Source organism: Mercenaria mercenaria, chromosome 13 (assembly GCF_021730395.1).
Source record: "Mercenaria mercenaria strain notata chromosome 13, MADL_Memer_1, whole genome shotgun sequence".
Lineage (NCBI taxonomy): Eukaryota > Metazoa > Mollusca > Bivalvia > Venerida > Veneridae > Mercenaria > Mercenaria mercenaria.
Genome location: NC_069373.1, coordinates 54,090,374 through 54,110,637, shown reverse-complemented (window position 1 = coordinate 54,110,637; position 20,264 = coordinate 54,090,374). Strand labels below are relative to the sequence as shown.

Genomic DNA, 20,264 nt, shown 5'->3' with positions numbered 1-20,264 from the left:
AATGTTCCAATACAATTATTAAGAACATTGTCAAAAGTTAAATTTGAGCCCTGTAAACATAAATAGGATGACATGAAATTGCCATCATGTGTTTATAATTGTTATATTACAGTAATATAAGTTTGCATTATATTGTTACTTTACACTCTTTAAAACTCCTCCACAACAAGTGGATTTTATGTGAAATAAAAAAAAACAGCCGATTTAGTGGGGTTCAGCCTATAATTATAATTCTCATTCTGCATTGACTTGTGAATGATTCAGGTTTTCTTCGACTTAACAAAACATTTTGGGTGGAGTACTGAATATCAAAATTGTTTACATGCAACAACAATTTATACAAAATGATCTTGTTTACCAAACATTTCTTTCAAATCTCCCTCTTGCTCTCATGAAGTGCGAAACGTACGAAATATGAACATTTACAGACGCACCGGCTAAAATGCGGGAAAAGTGAAAAAAAACGTAAACAAAGATTTAATGTATGAATTATTTACCATCTATAAAATTAAAATTACTCTTCGTCTAATTAATATTACTATTATTGTCCAAAGACACCTTACCGAGCGAGTTTGATGGATTCGATCTTATCGATTTATTACAAATGCGGTGCCAATTTTGAATTCGTACTCATAATCTTTAGAACTGAAGTTATTCGTACATAATTTTTGCATAGGTCAATATCGCTCCTCCACGTACAACATAGGAAGGACCTTTTCTGTGTTGAACCTTCCGTGACGATTCTACACGGCAATTTTTAAATCACACTATTAATAAAAAAATATTAATAATAGATCTATTTTAGATACCTGAAAGAATCTCCATTTTTCCCTTCCATTCAGTTGATGTTTATGTGAATAAACAGCAAAACAAGAGTTTGTCACTGTTTTAAACAATGCACCCAAAAGTTTGCACATATTTTACGGGACATGTATCGAGTGTAAACTTCCGTTTACGACGAAAGATGAAAGAGTGCTCCGAAATTCGTTCTGCAAATGACAATGCGCTGCAATGACCGCGAGTTGTTAAAGAAAGAACAGTGTAAGATCGAGAGGACTGTTAGAAATGCACATTATTCGGCCAAAAATTTTCACTCGCAAAAAAATGCTGGTATCTGAAATCTCACCTCGCAGTTTGAAATTTGCACTCGCATTTCGCAAACTTGTATGCCAGCTTAAATTCGAACCCTGAAATTGTATCTAATATTTGCCGAGGTTGCAGACGTCATGTTACTAAAAATAAAATTTTTCCAAAATTTTATTTGATTTCCTTGGCAAACAAAACTTGCTATGCAAGAATTATATTTGAGTGAACAAAAAATACCTGATTTCAGTTTGGATTGCCAATTTGGGAATTTTTTGCTCCAGACTGGGAAAAATGGGGAATATCGGCCCTTTGAGACAGCTGGAAAGAAAGGTGTCCAATGTTTGACACACATGTGTAACTAATAGGCCGTTTATTCTTACCTGACGGATTAACATTATTTTAATCAATTGCAATATTCGTACCTCGACTCCTGTTTTTGATTCTACCTGCGATAAATAACGAGAGATTCGCTAATTGGCAGGGAGGCGTGTTAAAATGGCATAATGATCCAGTCAGTCATGCGCATTTATCAATCTTTACTTCACAATCGACATCCTACAGACACTTGATAATGACTGACACGCGGCTGAAATTGATTGGACACGAGGCTGAAAAACGCTCCGGGTCAGATTCAATCAGTCACGCCCCTTAATAAATTTTCACTTCTCAGTCAACCTCCTTTTGTGGAATACATAGACTTTGATATCTATTGACGCATGGCGGAAAATTGCCCTGGGTCAGGTTGGCTCTTGGACCATATTTGCTGCGTCTTGGGGAATTTTCGTGTGTCAAAACCCGGGACCACTGGTCAAATGAGTGCCCTGCTAGGGAACTGATTCGGGTTCTCTAGCCACTGCCAAATTTATAGACTGAAAAATCTTTAGTTATGGATTGTTCATTAATATATATTGATAGAATATCTGTAAAAATATATTTACAGAATATCTGTAAAAACAACGAAATCCTAGACCTGGTTATTACAAAGAAACTAGACAAATCTGCCACACAAAAGAAAGTGAAACTAAGTCGCCAGAACTTATTCCCCTGAAAAAGAATTAACATTTAGTGTCATCATACCTGTTAAAGTGCATATTATATTTATGTCTCCCCCAGGAGACATATTGTTTTTGCTCTGTCCGTCCGTCCGTCCGTCCGTACGTCACACTTCATTTCCGAGCAATAACTGGAGAACCATTTGACCTAGAACCTTCAAACTTCATAGGGTTGTAGGGCTGCTGGAGTAGACAGCCCCTATAGTTTTTGGGGTCACTCAGTCAAAGGTCAAGGTCACAGGGACCTGAACATTGAAAACCATTTCCGATCAATAACTAGAGAACCACTTGACCCAGAATGTTGAAACTTCATAGGATGATTGGCCATGAAGAGTAGATGACCCCTATTGATTTTGGGGTCACTCCGTCAAAGGTCAAGGTCACAGGGGCCTGAACATTGAAAACCTTTTCCGATCAATAACTAGAGAACCACTTGACCCAGAATGTTGAAACTTCATAGGATGATTGGTCATAAAGAATACATGACCCCTATTGATTTTGGGGTCACTTCGTCAAAGGTCAAGGTCACAGGGGCCTGAACATTGAAAACCATTTCCAATCAATAACTACAGAACCACTTGACCCAGAATGTTGAAACTTCATAGGATGATTGGTCATGAAAAGTAGATGACCCCTATTGATTTTGGGGTCACTCCATCAAAGGTCAAGGTCACAGGACCCTGAACATTGAAAACCATTTCCGATCAATAACTGGAGAACCACGTGACCCAGAATGTTAATCCTTAATAGGATGATTGGTCATGCAGAGTAGATGACCCCTAACGATTTTAGGGTCATTCAATTAAAGGTCAAGGTCACAGGGGCCTGAACATTGGAAACCATTTCCGGTCAGTAACTTGAGAACCACTTGACCCAGAATGTTGAAACTTAATAGGATGATTGGTCATGCAGAGTAGATGACCCCTAACGATTTTAGGGTCACTCTGTGAAAGGTCAAGGTCACAGGGGCCTGACATTGAAAACCATTTCCAATCAATAACTTGAGAACCACTTGACCCAGAATGATGACACTTCATAGGATGATTGGTCATGCAGAGTAGATGACCCCTAACGATTTTAGGGTCACTCTGTTAAAGGTCAAGGCCACAGGGGCCTGAACATGGAAAACCATTGCCGATCAATAACTTGAGAACCTCTCGACCCAGAATGTTGAAACTTCATAGGATGATTGTTCATGCAGAGTAAATGACCCCTATTGTTTTTGGGGTCACTCAGTTAAAGGTCAAGGTCACAGAGGCCTTAACATTGATAACCAGTTCTGATCAATAACTAGAGAACCACTTGACCCAGAATGTTGAAACTTCATAGGATGATTGAACACGCAGAGTAGATGACCCCTATTGATTTAGGGGTCAGTCTATTAAAGGTCAAGGTCACAGGAGTCTGTTCATGTAAAATCATTTTTTTGAAATAACTTGAGAACCACTTGACCTACAATGTTGGAACTTAATAGGATGATTGGACATGCAGAGTAGATGACCCCTGTTTATTTTGAGGTCACTTGATCAAAGGTCAAGGTCACAGGAGCCTGAACAGTGACTTGAGAACCACTAGGCCAAGAGTGTTGAGATTTAGCGGGATGACTGGACATGCCAAGTAGATGATCCCTATTACAGTCAACCATCAGTGTCTCTTTGACTTTCGCTCCTGACCCCTATTGACTTCTTGCCTATAGGACTTTGCATTGGGGGAGACAGGCGCTTTTTTACAAAAGCATTTTCTAGTTTACATAATTTCTGGGAAGCTGGTGTCATGGTGACGTAATTTCCTATTCACCGCATTTTCTTACTGGTTGTTAGCCTTACTCATTTGGCTTGTAAAAAGGGTTAACATGTTTTATGATTGGGTAATTATGTCTCCCCCAGGAGACATATTGTTTTTGCCCTGTCCATCTGTCCGTCCGTCCGTCCGTACGTCACACTTCATTTCCGAGCAATAACTGGAGAACCATTTGACCTAGAACCTTCAAACTTTATAGGGTTGTAGGGCTGCTGGAGTAGATGACCCCTATTGTTTTTGGGGTCACTCTGTCAAAGGTCAAGGTCACAGGGGCGTGAACATTGAAAACCATTTCCGATCAATAACTAGAGAACCATTTGACCCAGAATGTTGAAACTTCATAGGATGATTGTTCATGAAGAGTAGATGACCCCTATTGATTTTGGGGTCACTCTGTCAAAGGTCAAGGTCACAGGGGCCAGAACATTGAAAACCATTTCCGATCAATAACTAGAGAACCACTTGACCCAGAATGTTGAAACTTCATAGGATGATTGGTCATGAAGAGTAGATGACCCCTATTGATTTTGGGGTCACTCCGTCAAAGGTCAAGGTCACAGGGGCCTGAACATTGAAAACCATTTCCGATCAATAACTGGAGAACCACTTGACCCAGAATGTTGAAACTTCATAGGATGATTGGTCATGAAGAGTAGATGACCCCTATTGATTTTGGGGTCACTCCGTCAAAGGTCAAGGTCACAGGGGCCTGAACATTGAAAACCATTTCCGATCAATAACTGGAGAACCACCTGACCCAGAATGTTGAAACTTCATAGGATGATTGGTCATGAAGAGTAGATGACCCCTATTGATTTTGGGGTCACTCCGTCAAAGGTCAAGGTCACAGGGGCCTGAACATTGAAAACCATTTCCGATCAATAACTGGAGAACCACTTGACCCAGAATGTTGAAACTTCATAGGATGATTGATAATGAAGAGTAGATGACCCCTATCAATTTTGGGGTCACTCCATTAAAGGTCAAGGTCACAGGGGCCTGAACATTGAAAACCATTTCCGGTCAGTAACTTGAGAACCACTTGACCCAGAATGATGGAACTTCATAGGATGATTGGTCATGCAGAGTAGATGACCCCTAACGATTTTGGGGTCACTCTGTTAAAGGTCAAGGCCACAGGGGCCTGAACATGGAAAACCATTTCCAATCAATAACTTGAGAACCTCTTGACCCAAAATTTTGAAACTTCATAGGATGATTGTTCATACAGAGTAAATGACCCCTATTGTTTTTGGGGTCACTCCGTTAAAGGTCAAGGTCACAGGGACCTGAACATTGATAACCAGTTCCGATCAATAACTTGAGAACCACTTGACCCAGAATGTTGTAACTTCATAGGATGATTGAACATGCAGAGTAGATGACCCCTATTGATTTTGGAGTCAGTCAATTAAAGGTCAAGGTCACAGTGGCCTGTTCATGTAAAATCATTTTTTTGGAAATAATTTGAGAACCACTTGACCTACAATGTTGAAACTTAATTGGATGATTGGATATGCAGAGTAGATGGCCCCTATTTATTTTGAGGTCACTTGATCAAAGGTCAAGGTCACAGGAGCCTGAACAGTGACTTGAGAACCACTAGGCCAAGAGTGTTGAAATTTAGCGGGATGACTGGACATGCCAAGTAGATGATCCCTATTGCAGCCAACCATCAGTGTCTCTTTGACTTTCCTTCCTGACCCCTATTGACTTCTTGCCTATAGGACTTTGCATTTGGGGAGACATGCGCTTTTTTACAAAAGCATTTTCTAGTTTTTATTTGTCGTTCCTCTAAGTCTTACCAGAATTTACATTTTCCTGTTAGGAAAACAAAGACAATAAAAAATAAAAAAAATCATAAAATATTGGTCCGACATACTTGCTCTGGGACAAGTAATTAGACATATATATAAATGTAGTTTTGCATTGTCAACAAGTGACATATATATAACTTACAGTAACAGTAAGTGGGAGCGCCAGTGGTCTAGTCTCGTTTACTTCTAGACTTTAACAACAACGAAAATGGTTCTTGACAAATCTTCTAGCAATGTGAAACGAAAACTTGCAGACCAGAGTAAAGGTACTGTTTATAGAAGTGTTTTGAGCATAGTAGCTATAGTTGCCATGTATTTTCATTTAAATGCTTTTTCTGTCACATAAATAAAAAATAATTTCACAAGTGAATTTCAGAATTATATTTTGTAATTTTTGTAGAACAGTCCAGTTTGTTTTATAGCTGTATTTATGACATTTAAAAACTTGGGGGTGGGCATTTAATTGGTGGTAAATGGTATTTTTTGAACTAACCTTAAAATTTGAAGTTTTAATTTGGTTATTAACCCATTAAGGTATATTTACAACTTGTACTTTTCTGTAGTCAGTGTTACAGCTTTTTTTAAATAAAATATTCTTTTATAAATTACATTTGAGGTTTCAGAGTTTGTGTTCACTAATAACAAGGCTATATTTTAAAGATGTGGGGGCATTTATTATAGGCTGTACAGTAGATATATTGCTTAGGAATATTAATGTATCTTGATGATAAAGTAAAATAATACTTTTTTCTTGTCTCAAGTTACAAAACAAAGGCAATGTAAGACACCAAAAGGCATAGCATTGTTCCTATACTGTTTTAACTTTATGTCTCAGACTCTGAACAATTTCTTCACTTTTCAAGCTATTTATCAATTTTTTTTTTGAAAAATGAAAGGAGCATCCAGATAACTATATTTACATTTAGGTCAGCCAGCTAAGAGGAAGAAGGGATCATCATCAGATGATGATGACTACAGTGGCAGCACATTTTTCTCTGAGGCATGTAAACGTGCAGGACTACAGCTTAAAAATGGCAGCAAGTACAACAGGCTCGGTATGAAACATTTCTTATATTTGATAAATTTTAAGATACTTGAAAAAGATAAATGATATTGACATTTTTTACTTTCAAGACTGTAGACACAAAGTATTTGGAGAGCAGTCCTGCTCACACTTGCTTCAACGTCCGCATCAGTATCCACATTTCTGGTTAGAGTTTTGGCTATATCTCTGTTCTTACTCAGTGGATTTGATTTAAATGGAAATCTATAGGGTTTCTTTATCAAATCATCATAAACATCATTATAGATAAATATTACAACAAGGTCCATAACTTTGGTACCAGTCTGTCATGAATTATTTCCATTTTTTAGCTCGACCTTCTGAAGAATATGGAGAGCTATACTACTCACCCCGGTGTCGGTGTCTGCGTTGGTTAAAGTTTTTAGCTCACCTGAGCACGAAGTGCTCAAAGGTGAGCTTTAGTGATCACCCTGTGTCCGGCGTCCGTCGTCGTCCGTCGTCCGTCCGTCCGTCCGTCCGTCGTCAACAATTTGACTGTTAACACTCTAGAGGTCACATTTTTGACCCAATTTTAATGAAACTTGGTCAGAATGTTACCCTCAATAAAATCTTGGACGAGTTCGATATTGGGTCATCTGGGGTCAAAAACTAGGTCATCAGGTCAAATCAAAGGAAAAGCTTGTTAACACTCTAGAGGTCACAATTTTGGCCCAATCTTAATGAAACTTGGTCAGGATGTTACCCTCAATAAATCTTGGACGAGTTCGATATTGGGTCATCTGGGGTAAAAAACTAGGTCACCAGGTCAAATCAAAGAAAAAGCTTGTTAACACTCTAGAGGTCACATTTTTGGCCCAATCTTAATGAAACTTGGTCAGAATGTTACCCTTAATAAAATCTTGGACGAGTTCGATATTTGGTTATCTGGGTTCATAAACTAGGTCACCAGGTCAAATCAAAGGAAAAGCTTGTTAACACTGTAGAAGCCGCATTTATGACTGTATCTTCATGAAACTTGGTCAGATTGTTAATATTGATGATCTTAAGGTCCAGTTTGAATCTGGGTCATGTAGGATAAAAAAACTAGGTCACCACGCCAAATCAAATGAAAAGCTAGTTTACACTGTAGAGGCCACATTTATGACCATACCTTAATGAAACTTGGTCAAAATGTTAATCTTGATGATCTATAGCTCAAGTTCAAATCTGGGTTAGGTGGGGTCAAAAACTAGGTCACTAGGTCATATCAAAGGAAAAGCTTGTTAACACTCTAGAGGCCACATTTATGACTATATCTTCATGAAACTTAGTCAGAATGTTAAACTTGATGATCTTTAGGGCAATTTTGAATCTGGGTCATGTTGGGTCAAAAACTAGGTCACCAGGTCAAATCAAAGGAAAAGCTAATTAACACTGTAGAGGCCACATTTATGACCATATCTTAATGAAACTTGGTCAGAATGTTAATCTTGATGATCTTTAGGTCAAGTTTAAATCTGGGTCAGATGGAGTCAAAAACTAGGTCACTAGGTCATATCAAAGGAAAAGCTTGTTAACACTCTAGAGGCCACATTTATGACTATATCTTCATGAAACTTAGTCAGAATGTTAATCTTGATGATCTTTAGGTCAAGTTTAAATCTGGGTCATGTAAGGGGCAAAAACTAGGTCACCAGGTCAAATCAAAGGAAAAGCTAGTTAACACTTTAGAGGCTACATTTATGACCATATCTTAATGAAACTTGGTCAGAATGTTGATCTTGATGATCTTTAGGTCAATAGGTCAGGTGAGCAATACAGGGCCTTCATGGCCCTCTTGTTATGAAATGGTAATATCTTGTATACCATCAAAGATATTTACTTCAAACCTGGAACACTTGTTTATTGTACCCCCCAACAACAAAGTTGTAAGGGGGGGTATACTGGTTTCAGGTTGTCTGTCTGTCTGTCTGTCCATCTGGCCGTCTGTCCGTAGACGCAATCTTGTGCGCACCATCTCTCCTTATCCCCTTGACAGAATTTAATGAAACTTCACACAAGTGATCAGTACCAACAGTAGTTGTGCATGGGGCATGTTAGGTTCTTTTAGAAAAAAAATTTGCAGAGTTATGGGACTTTGTTTTTTGTTACTATACTATATACATAGACACAATCTTGTGCGCACCATCTCTCCTCATCCCCTTGACACAATTTAATGAAACTTCACACAAGTGATCAGTACCAACAGTAGATGTGCATGGGGCATGTTAGGTTCTTTTAGAAAAAAAATTTGCAGAGTTATGGGACTTTGTTTTTTTGTTACTATACTATATACATAGACACAATCTTGTGCGCACCATCTCTCCTCATCCCCTTGACACAATTTAATGAAACTTCACACAAGTGATCAGTAACAACAGCAGTTGTGCATGTGGCATGTTAGGTTCTTTCAGAAAAAAAATTGCAGAGTTATGGGACTTTGTTTTTTTGTTACTATACCATATACATAGACACAATCTTGTGTGTAGGCCTACCATCTCTCCTCATCCCCTTGACAAAATTTAATGAAACTTTTAACAAGTGATCAGTAACAACAGTAGTTGTGCATGGGGCATGTTAGGTTCTTTCAGCGACAAAAATTGCAGAGTTATGGGACTTTGTTTCTTGTTAACATACTATGTACATACAGTCTGCATATGCAATCTTGTGGGTGCCTAATCTACCAAACCCTTGCACACAATTTAATGAAACTTAACACAAGTGATCAGTACCAACCCTAGTTGTGCATGGTCCATGTTACATTCTTTTAGATAAATATTCTGCATAGTTATGGTACTTTGTTTTTTGTTACTATACTGTATACATACAGTCTATATACATACAGTCCACATAATTATGCAGTCTTGTGTGCGTCAAATTGCTATGTACTGTGTCAGTGCATGTGGGGGGTACATTCATCACCTTTAGTGATAGCTCTAGTTATAACAGTCTTAACCTGTAGGCAAGAGTACATAACTCTGTCCATTATTTTGGCTGAATTATGGCCCTTTTGGACTTGGAAATTGGTTCAGTTTTCATACAAGTCCATGTTTTGTAAAAGCAATTTGACATGTGGCTTCGAAACTTTGAACACTTGTTTATTATATTTGTCTCTACCTGTAGGCAAGAATACATAACTCTGTTAAGTATGTTGGCTGAATTATGGCCTTATAACTATTTGATGTGTCGCTTTGAAACTTTGAACACTTGTTTATCGTCATGTTCTCCATCTATAGGCAAGAGTACATAACTCAGTCAAGTGTTTTGGCTGAATTATGGCCCCTTTTGGACTTGGAAATCAGTTAAATTTTTCATACCAGTCCATATTTTGCCTAACCTGTTTGTCATATGGCTTTCAAACTTTGACCACTTGTTTACCATCATAGTCAACATGATTATTTAGGCAAGACTACATAACTAGGACAAGGACATTAGCTCAGTTATGGCCAATTTTTGACATAGAAATTAGTTAAGTTTCGCATACCATTCCATATTGTGTCTAAACTGTTTGATGTATTGCTTTGAAACTTTGAACACTTGCTTATCATCATGGTCACACATTGCCATATAGTGCAAGACTTATTCAAATCCACAAATACAGGTACATTATTTGTCTTCTGGTCCTACCTGTTTGCTTTCTTTTATTTGAAAATCTCTGTTTATAATAGTCGAGCGCGCTATCAACAGACAGCTCTTGTTACTTAGAGCACTTCCGCCAAGTATGCCCCATTTTACTATTGTCTCTTCTGATGGTTCTTGATAGTTTTACTGAACACGGAGAAACAAGTTCTTCAGGGCTTTTCATCCTTATGTAACAGAGGCCGATATTCGGCCACTTCCCAATTAAAAATAAGGTCATTTTTTCCCAACTATGGCAGAGGAACTTCCCAAAAATTTTATGTAAAAAAAAAAAAAAAATTTTTTTTTTTTTTTTTTTTTTTTTTTGGCAATTATATATCACAAATAGGAAGAAGTGAGCTCATTTATGATTAGGAATCCACCAGATTGTGTCCTCTGTTATATACCTCTTTTGCAGAAGGAAAAAAAGGCCCTGTTTCAATAAAATGCTCTTTTCCCAAAATGAGCAATTACTGCATATGGATTTCCCAATTTGAAAGGCCAGGGCCTCTTCCCAATTTCCTGATGAAAGGCCCTGTTCTTGCTAGTTTTACTGAACACTGAGAACCAAGTTTCTTTATAGAAGCTGTACACACAAAAAAAGTTTTAATTTATTTTTCAGCTATGGATCAAGCGGTATTTCAGAAAAATCTGTTGAAAGAGTTACGTGGTAAAAGTGGAAATGTAAGTTAAATATTAGTTTTAGAAAATATTATAGAAACAGTTTTGGTGATATTTATTTCATAGTCAGGGGTTATAAAGTAATAAATTGATGGCAAAAGTATTTCCAGAGGTAAAGCACAGTAGAACATTTTAGCTGTTGTCTTTTAATTGACATGTTTTAGACCTTACCAAGATTTAAGCATTTGAGAAAGCTTTGATTCTGTTTTGCTCAGTTTCCTGGTATGCATTTGGATTTTTTTTCCACTGTTGGAAAGTGGTAAAAAAGCATGAAAAATTTGCAGTTTATGGATTGCAGATATGTTTATTTTTTGGGTGTCTCGGATATATATGCTATATTATAACTATCATGACACTTTAAAGAGGTAGTCTGGTAAATATGTTATATAATTATGTTTTAATTGTTGTAGGGTGTGGAACAGTTTGTTGAAGGATTTCAGGAGTATATAGAAGAGCCCAAACGGTAACTGTCTTTGGTCTTTTATTGGCCTCTTTTAGGTCTGCAAGAGCTAAAAATGGAAATATCTTTAAAATTAACGACTTCTACTCATGAACTGCTTGATGGATCTTCATCAAACTTGATCTGTAGCATCATTATATGGTCCTTTCCCAAACCTCATAGAATGAAGATGTTGGCCCCCTATTAGGCAACTAGAGCTAAAAATAGAAAAATAAAAATGCATTTAAATGACCTCTCAAGAACCACTAGATGGATCTTCATTAAACTTGGTCTGTAGCATCATAAGGTCCGCTGCCTAACATTCAAATGGGGGCACCTGGACGCTTTTAGGGCCACTTTAGCCAAAAATAGAAAAACCTTTGAATGCCTCCTCATGAACAGCTCGATGGATCTCCAAACTTAGTCTGTAGCATCATTGTAAGGTTGTGTCTCAAACCAGTAAAGCTTGATATAGAAATACCTTTAAACAGTTTCAGCTGGATACATCTTCATCAAATTATATAGCATCTTTGTTAGGTCCTCTCCTAATTTCATGCAAATGGGGACACTCAACCCATTTTAGGGGGTGCTAGAGATGGAAAAAGAACTGTTATAAAAAAGACCTCGTAAAAATACCCTCATCCTGCTCCAGTGTCTGTGTTTTTCCATCCTATGTTAAAGACCTAAGAACCATATAGGGTTTGAACTGTTTGTCACGTTACACTAATTTATGTAATTAACTTCGTGCCTCTGGAACTTTTGACACCTACAGCATATTAAGGGCCTCTTCCAAAGTTGCAAACTCTCCAGCCTGTTTACGCTCTGAAATTCAGATGAACGATCTAGGGCCATTATGGCCCATTTGTTTAATGATTTTGATCAGCATAAAAATTTTTATTTAATAAATAGACCATCTGATGAAAAATGATCTAACTAAGAAAATGAATGCTGTCAGTGTTTCATTTAGAAATAAGAAAGATAAAGCATGTTTGCAAGTATAACTGCTATTGGTCTTTGCACTGGTGCTACTGGAAATATGTACATGATTTCAAAAAATGATAAAACAAGGGATCAGTAGATGTGTGAATGTCTGTGCTAAAGCAGCTACATTGCTTGAATTAATAATATTGGAATTATGTCCCCCCTCTGGGGGAGACATATTGTTTTTGCCCTGTCTGTCCGTCCGTCCGTACGTCACACTCCATTTCCGATCAATAACTGGAGAACCATTTGACCTAGAACCTTCAAACTTCATAGGGTGGCAGGACTTATGGAGTAGACGACCCCTATTGTTTTTTGGAGTCTTTGGGGTCACTCCGTCAAAGGTCAAGATCACAGGGGCCTGAACATGGAAAACCATTTCTGATCAATAACTTGAGAACCACTTGACCCAGAATGTTGAAACTTCAAAGGATGATTGGTCATGCAGAGTAGATGACCCCTATTGATTTTGGGGTCACTCGGTTAAAGTTCACGGTCACAGGGGTCTGATCATGGAAAACCATTTCCGGTCAGTAACTTGAGAACCACTTGACCCAGAATGTTGAAACTTCATAGAATGATTGGACATGCAGAGTAGATGACCCCTATTAATATTGGGGTCACTGCATTAAAGGTCAAGGTCACAGGGGCCCAAACAAGGAAAACCATTTCCGGTCAGTAACTTGAGAACCACTTTACCCAGAATGTTGAAACTTTATAGGATGATTGGACATGCAGACTAGATGACCCATATTGATTTTGGGGTCACTTGATCAAAGGTCAAGGTCACATGGGCCTGAACATGGAAAAAAAATTCCATTCAGTAACTTGAGAACCATTTGACCCAGAATGTTGAAACTTCATAGGATGATTGGCCATGCAGAGAAGATGACCCCTATTGATTTTGGGGTCACTCCGTTAAAGGTCAAGGTTGCAGTGGACAGAAAATGGAAATCCATTTCCAGTTTATAACTTCAGAACCATTTGACCTAGAACCTTCAAACTTCATAGGGAGATAGGAATAACAGAGTAGGTGACCCCTATTGTTTTTGGGGGTCACTTCTTCAAAGGTCAAGGTCACAGGGGACTGAACATAGAAAACTCTTTCCAATCAATAACTTGAGAACCACTTGACACAGAATGTTGAAACTTAATAGGATAATTGGACATGCAGAGTAAATGACCCCAAATGATTTTGGGGTCACTTGATCAAAGGTCAAGGTCACAGCAGCCCGAACATGGAAAACCATATCCAGTTCATAACTTGAGAACCACTAGGCCCAGAATGTTGAAACTTAGTGGGATGATTGGACATGCCAAATAGGTGATCTCTATTGCAGCCAACCATCAGGCCTCGACCTTAACTTTTTTCAGCAGTTGCCAGCAGGTCCACCAACTGCTAAAATCTAGTAGACCTGCTCAGACTTTAGTGGACCTCCAATTCTATCACATAAATTGTGATGTTGTAGACGTCATAACTTCATATGACTCAAAGAAACAGGACTTATTTCTAAAATAATTAAAAATGAAGACTGTACATAGCAATCTGTTATCCCGAAAATAATTATTTTGAAAAGTGTCCCAAAATATGGACACAATAATCATCATCCACCCGACCCGTGTTGAAAATGAAAAAAAAAAAAAAAAAAAAAACATTAACAATTGTCGGTAATTATTCTGTTGATAAACTAAGTAATTGGCCTTATTTTCATTATCAATTAACACCTCTCAAAGGGCTAAATGAAGTGTGTCGGTATATTATGGCATCTGAAGTGGAGATCAAAGCGGTATAGTTGCCCGAGATTGTCATGACATTACGTCATGTTTTCGCGCCATGTGACACATCACTGTTTGATTGTACTTTCTCGATTCCTTAAATTGTTGAGAAGAAATCAATAAAAAAAGTTTTTTCTTTAATTTTTTAAAAGCGAATGTGCAATATCCCGAATAAACTGACATGTAAATGGTTAAACCGTGAACGATGATAGTGGATATCCTACCTCTGTGACCTATTTGCCCTCAAGGAATTTACATTATTGTTTGAGAAGAATATCTAACAAAGTGTTGTGTCAAAAAATATATGTACAAAGAATCATTTAAAACTTACTAAAAACCGCAACGACATCATACTGCTTTATTTTAAAACCACATTTCTATTTACGTTCACGAGGTCACGTAACCTATTCTGCCGTGCTAACAGAAATCTGTTTGCCAAAAATCGTTTTACTCCATGTATTTAAATTGCTGCCGCTTTTTCATTATTTAAGATTTTTTAATTGTGTTTTTTGTACTTTCTGGTCAAAAGTCTGAATTTTATTACCATAGTATGTACCGTTTATTTACTTTAAGAAATAAATAAATAATCAAGATCGGGCTGTTTGAAATTTTACAAAACATTATATGAAAATTTGATCGTTTTTAAAGAATTTTGCCTACATTCCTGGCGATATCTTATTAAAATTGTTATAGAATTCAAACTGTGTTAGTTCTCAAGCGGTGTTGAAAATTTGAAGCATGAATGCACTACGCGCGTTTTTTTTGTGTCAAAAGTAACCGCGATGTAAATTAGATATTACGATAGAGCGCACGTGCTTGTGGAATGGAAAATTACCAGCATGACATTTTGATATTTTTACGATTCGCGGGTAAATTCCAGTCAACCCAGGTAATTTTGCCCGATGCAATTTCTCAATTTGGTAAAGTTACCACGTAAAAACCACTCGCCCGATCGGTGGAGTAGTCCATTCGTGCTATCCCGACTTTTACTCGCCAATGCTTATAACTGTAGAATGCCGTACTTAATGCAAAATCAACTAACTTTCGTTTTGTGAATTCGCCGATATGGGTACGATTTTTTCCTCTGATTTTTCACTTTTAAGGGTTTTTTTTTATTTGCAGACCTTGACTGAACATTGGTTGACCGTCGGTCTACCCAACTTTTGATAGTTAGTGGACCTGCCAATATTTTGGTTGCGTCGGTCCAACGGTCCACCGCTAAGGTCGAGGCCTGAATCAGTGTCTCTTTGACTTTCGCTCTTCTCCCCTATTGACTTCTTGCATATACGACTATGCAGTGGGGGAGGCATGCGCTTTTTTACAAAAGCATCTTCTAGTTATTCATCTGTATATATACACATGGTCAAAAATCCATTTCACATGGTCTAATTTTCAGAATTAATCAAGAACACAAAATTAGGAAAATGGATCACTGTGTAAAGACCAAAATACAAAGATCCCATAGGAATAGTTGAGCGGCAGAGCTGCATCATGAGAAAACCAACATAGTGCATTTGCGACCAGCATGGATCCAGACCAGCCTGCGCATCGTTTTCAAAGCCTGCTGCAATTAGAGAAACTGTTAGCGGACAGAATGGATCCTGACCAGACTGCGTGGATGCGCAGGCTGGTCTGGATCCATGCTGGTCGCAAATGCACTATGTTGTTTTTTTTCATGATGCAGCTCAGTTGTGTTCCAAGAAAGCAGCAGTTGTAATGAAACCTTTTAGCAAGTATGGGAAAATGATTGACATTTGTACCAAAACCTTAAGACAAAATCAGTCGAATAGATAAGGACAGGTTCAAAACAAATAAAAGAAACAAAGTGGGCCGACATCTTGAAAAGGTCTGACACTGGGTAAAACACTGGGAAGTTATAACCAGTTCACTTTGCCCTCTGCATGGGTTTTAATGTTCGTTAAATACATTGTGGTTAAAGTTTGTGTGTTAAAAAATGTTTTTATTCTGCAGGTTGCACAGAAGTCTGCTGCCAACAGTAACATCACCAGACTGTGATAGGTAAAGAGTTGCTACTTACCAGTTTAGTTACCGGTATTTACAGTCCAACTTTGCTTCCATTAACTCAGTTCTGTTATCAAAACTTCAGCTGCTGTCCGTCGGGTAACTTCTGATGCAAACCAAACCATGAAATAACTGGAATTTTAGTAGTTTGATCAAAAGTATTTCACCAGCCTGTCTATGGAGAAATGATTAAGTGGTCTTTTTGACAGGTAATCAATTGACACAGATAAATTCACACTATTTATGATCAAGGCAGGGGTAGAATATTGTGGCCTTCATTTTAAGCAGGGTTTTTAGTACTTGGTCTGTAGCATCAATATAAGGTCCGCTCCCAAGGTTGTACAAAAGGGGGCACACAGTTTAACATTGTTCTGTACATGTATTAGTAGAACAGTGTGTTCTACTAATACATGTACAGTGTACAGTCAGGGGTGTAACTGTTTTAAGTTATGTAACCTATTTCAGTTACTTTTTCAAGCATTTTATAACCTGTATTAGTTACTGGTCCTTTCCATGGCCGAGTGGCTAAGGTCGCTGGCTTCGAAAATCTTGCCCCTCACCATTGTGGGTTCGAGCTTCACTTGGGGGGCTGAATTCTTTATGTGAGGGATCCATCCGGCTGGGTTACGGAAGGCAGGTGGTTCTACCATCACCATCAAAGCTGGTAAGTCGCCATATGACCTGTTTGTGTTGTTGCAATGTTAAATCCAACAAAAAACAAAAACAAAAATTTGGAGATGATCTGTAGTACAGATTTTAATGTATGTCAAAGCCAGATTTTCCTGTATATGTTTTTGTATGAAATAGTTACCATAAGCATTTGATGGACATCAGATATTAATGTCTTGCTGTTGAAGTTGTTGTGCTGAGGTTATTGTAAGTGTGTATTTTACATATCACAAATACAGCATTTTCATAACACATCCCTTTAGATATTTTATGTTGTTATTTATCGAGAATTTGAAAAAAAAAATTAAAAAATACTTCAGATATGCTCCCTGAATACATTGACTTCAAGTTACAAAGGATTTGTGATGAATGCCTGATTTGGAATATATATTTTTAGTGCTAGAGGTGGATTCCAAGAAAGTGTTGTAAAAATTCTGATGGGAGTTGACGTGATACAGGTATGTTGACGGACACTTCAAGTCAGGGCTTATTTTAAATGTTCCACTGGGCCCGCTCCAATGCAGATAGGTATATTTTTTCACTAATTTAAAAATGAAATTAGAGTAAATGTTAATCTGTTCACTTTTCTAATACATACCGGTAGAAAATGTTAATGAACTTGAACAGTTTTAACCACCTGCTTAGCTAGATAGAGAGATCTACATATCACAGGGTTTTGAGGTCGATCATGGAACAAAGTATTTGTTCTTAAGAAAAACATTATGTCCTTCAGCTTTGATTCATGTGGCTTACAGATGAACAGAGAATAGATATATACTGATACAGATTAGGAAGACTTACTTACTGTTACTTCATAGAAAAATGAAGGGAAACCCAAAACACACAAAAAAATTACTGATTAGATAGGATAATATACCTGATTGAAAAATGCCTGGAAAAAAACCTTTCACATCAGGGGACAAAATTGATTTCAGAGGCAACTTCTCCTTTGTGTGTATTATTACTTGTCCTGCAACAGAGTTCACTAGTCCTGCATTTTTCGAATGTCCAACATTTTTTGTCAGATGATACTAATACATGTACAATGTATTGCAAATAACTGGTGAAACCAATGCACAATCTGTTTTTCATGCCCTATGCATCCATGGCTGAAGCATTGTGTTTCCAATTTTCGCAATTCATAAATATGTTGAAAAGAGCACACAGTCAGTAAATGTATACACAGCCACAGTATGAATTCATACTACCATGAAAAACTGTAAATAACCATTACTACAAGACAAATGGCAGTGCAGCTGTACAGATATATTGATAACTTTTATATATAGCAAAGTGGATTTTTTTTGTACATTTATTTAAGTCAATTTCTAGTGATGAGATATTTGAATGAAAGGTGCACCTAGTATATCTCTAATTCTGATAATTTCTATATTGTAGCCTCCGTTGATGACAGTATTACTGGAAAAGCTTCCAGAGTTTACTGGGGAAGAAGAGTAAGCATTTTATATCAGTGCTGCAGATAAGCTGTGTTGATATCGATATCGATACACTTCAAGATGTGCAAAACATCCAGATTTTATACTGCCACCAACAGGATGACAAATATCTACACACTAACATTTATTTTACAATAGAAAACATGATGAATTAACTTTAATAATTTCATTAGCTTCCTCTTCTAGCATGGTTAAAAAAGGATGACACAAAAGACTACAGTCCTAGAATGAATAAATTTACAACAAATGTTTGGAAGGTAATGACATTAGGCAATGTTGATGTTCCCACACATTACATGAACTTTCAGGACTTTACCTCTTCTATTATGCCAATATCGCCTTAAGGTACATAAGCCCTGTATAATAACCTCTAAATATTTACTTTGTTCTTGCAGTTGTGTAATATTAGAGCAAGGACAGAAAGTGAACATACCTCACTTACTTCTCTCACAGTTCCAATGGCTGGATCATGTTGTCAACAGCAAGGTTTGTCAGTGACAAAAATATAAATATAAAGGAAGAAACACATTATTCAGAAACTTCTAAAGATAACAAGACCAGTAACATTTTATGAGATTCTTTTCATTCTTCTGAATTAACTGCAGCAGCTTACTTACTCTTCCGTTAATAGTTGAGAAGAATTCCTTACTGTGATATCAGATATTTTCACTTACTGACAACCTTACTATATGGTGCTTAGGCATCAATTTCATGGCTTGGACCAAAATAATCATGAGAAAACAAGAATTTGTGGATTTTTAGATGCAATAAATAGACATTGTTTTGATTCAGTTTCCTGAATTGACACAGTTACAGAATCTATGATAATCAGTTCACTACAAATAAACTGATTCCATAAAATGTAATTGAACATATTAAATATTTTTGCATGTATTTGAACACAGGAAGTAACTGAAAAGTTATTGGAGATGGTGTCAATCACTTGTGAAGATGTTCAAAGGGAGATAATCTCATGCTTGCCTGATATTGTTCAAGACTCTGAGCACACGCAGGTTGCTATAGCTTTGAGGTAAATATATCTTTTGATTGTGACAATGTCTTTATGCTTGAGGAGGTAACACTCACATTGATCAGGAGGTTTGGTTAGCTTTTATGTGGACCAAATGGATGATGTGTTTTTGTGTTAAGAATGCAGGAACTTCAGAAAGGAGGATTCTCTACCTGAGTTATTAAGATCATTCCCCTGGAAACTTTAAAATCTTCCTGTATGAAAGTACTTGTCCGATTTTAAAGTAATTTCTCACAAATGGTTTTAAATGATTTCACAGAAATGGTCATTGTCAGAAACTGCTGGTAAGATTTTTATTTGATTTTAAACAAATATTTCTTTGGCAACCCTTTAACAAGATTGTACAAATTATTCTGTAACATCAAAAATCATAGACGCCAAGGGGTGTGGTCACTCGTTTGTATGTATATTATGGAAACTTTTAAAATCTTCTTGTTTGATACTTTAGTAAGTATAGTTTATATTCAGATTTCAGTGTGAGACAGTGTGTATATGTAATGATGTTTTGGTATTTATTTGTTGTAGAGATCTTATGAATGAGAATCAGCAGTTGACTGTGACAGTTTTAGATGCAATGTCTAACCTCATACTGACTCCTGGCTTACTGTCAGAGGTAAGGCGTTCAGGAAGTATATATTATGAAAGGGGTGTGTAAATATTGGCTGCTGTTGTTGCCTGAAGAGTTGCGAGTTTGAAGTCTGTATATCTGTAACAATTTTATATGCTTCTTCAAGATTAAGTGAAGGGTTGTTATTATGCCAGCTGTGGCATCCTTTACTTTTGTGTTTGTATAG

General features: G+C 37.2%; 2 protein-coding genes across 2 annotated transcripts in view; one reads left to right on the top strand and one right to left on the bottom strand.

Annotated features, from left to right (window-relative positions):
- LOC123529603 (uncharacterized) overlaps positions 1-400 on the bottom strand; it is a 53,553-nt gene extending 53,153 nt beyond the window's left edge. Inside the window, exon 1 of the mRNA XM_045309994.2 lies at positions 359-400. The gene's annotated coding sequence lies outside the window, so the exon portion shown is untranslated. The remainder of the gene's footprint in view (positions 1-358) is intronic.
- A 34-nt stretch (positions 401-434) lies between these two features.
- Positions 435-20,264, top strand: part of LOC123529602 (Fanconi anemia group D2 protein-like) — a 63,150-nt gene continuing 43,320 nt past the window's right edge. Inside the window, exons 1-11 of the mRNA XM_053520904.1 lie at positions 435-482; positions 5,900-6,021; positions 6,682-6,810; positions 11,038-11,099; positions 11,507-11,559; positions 16,264-16,311; positions 17,381-17,441; positions 18,382-18,437; positions 18,836-18,926; positions 19,346-19,470; positions 19,996-20,083. Coding sequence (XP_053376879.1) covers positions 5,964-6,021; positions 6,682-6,810; positions 11,038-11,099; positions 11,507-11,559; positions 16,264-16,311; positions 17,381-17,441; positions 18,382-18,437; positions 18,836-18,926; positions 19,346-19,470; positions 19,996-20,083 — 771 coding nt within the window. The 5' untranslated portion in view covers positions 435-482; positions 5,900-5,963. The remainder of the gene's footprint in view (positions 483-5,899; positions 6,022-6,681; positions 6,811-11,037; positions 11,100-11,506; positions 11,560-16,263; positions 16,312-17,380; positions 17,442-18,381; positions 18,438-18,835; positions 18,927-19,345; positions 19,471-19,995; positions 20,084-20,264) is intronic.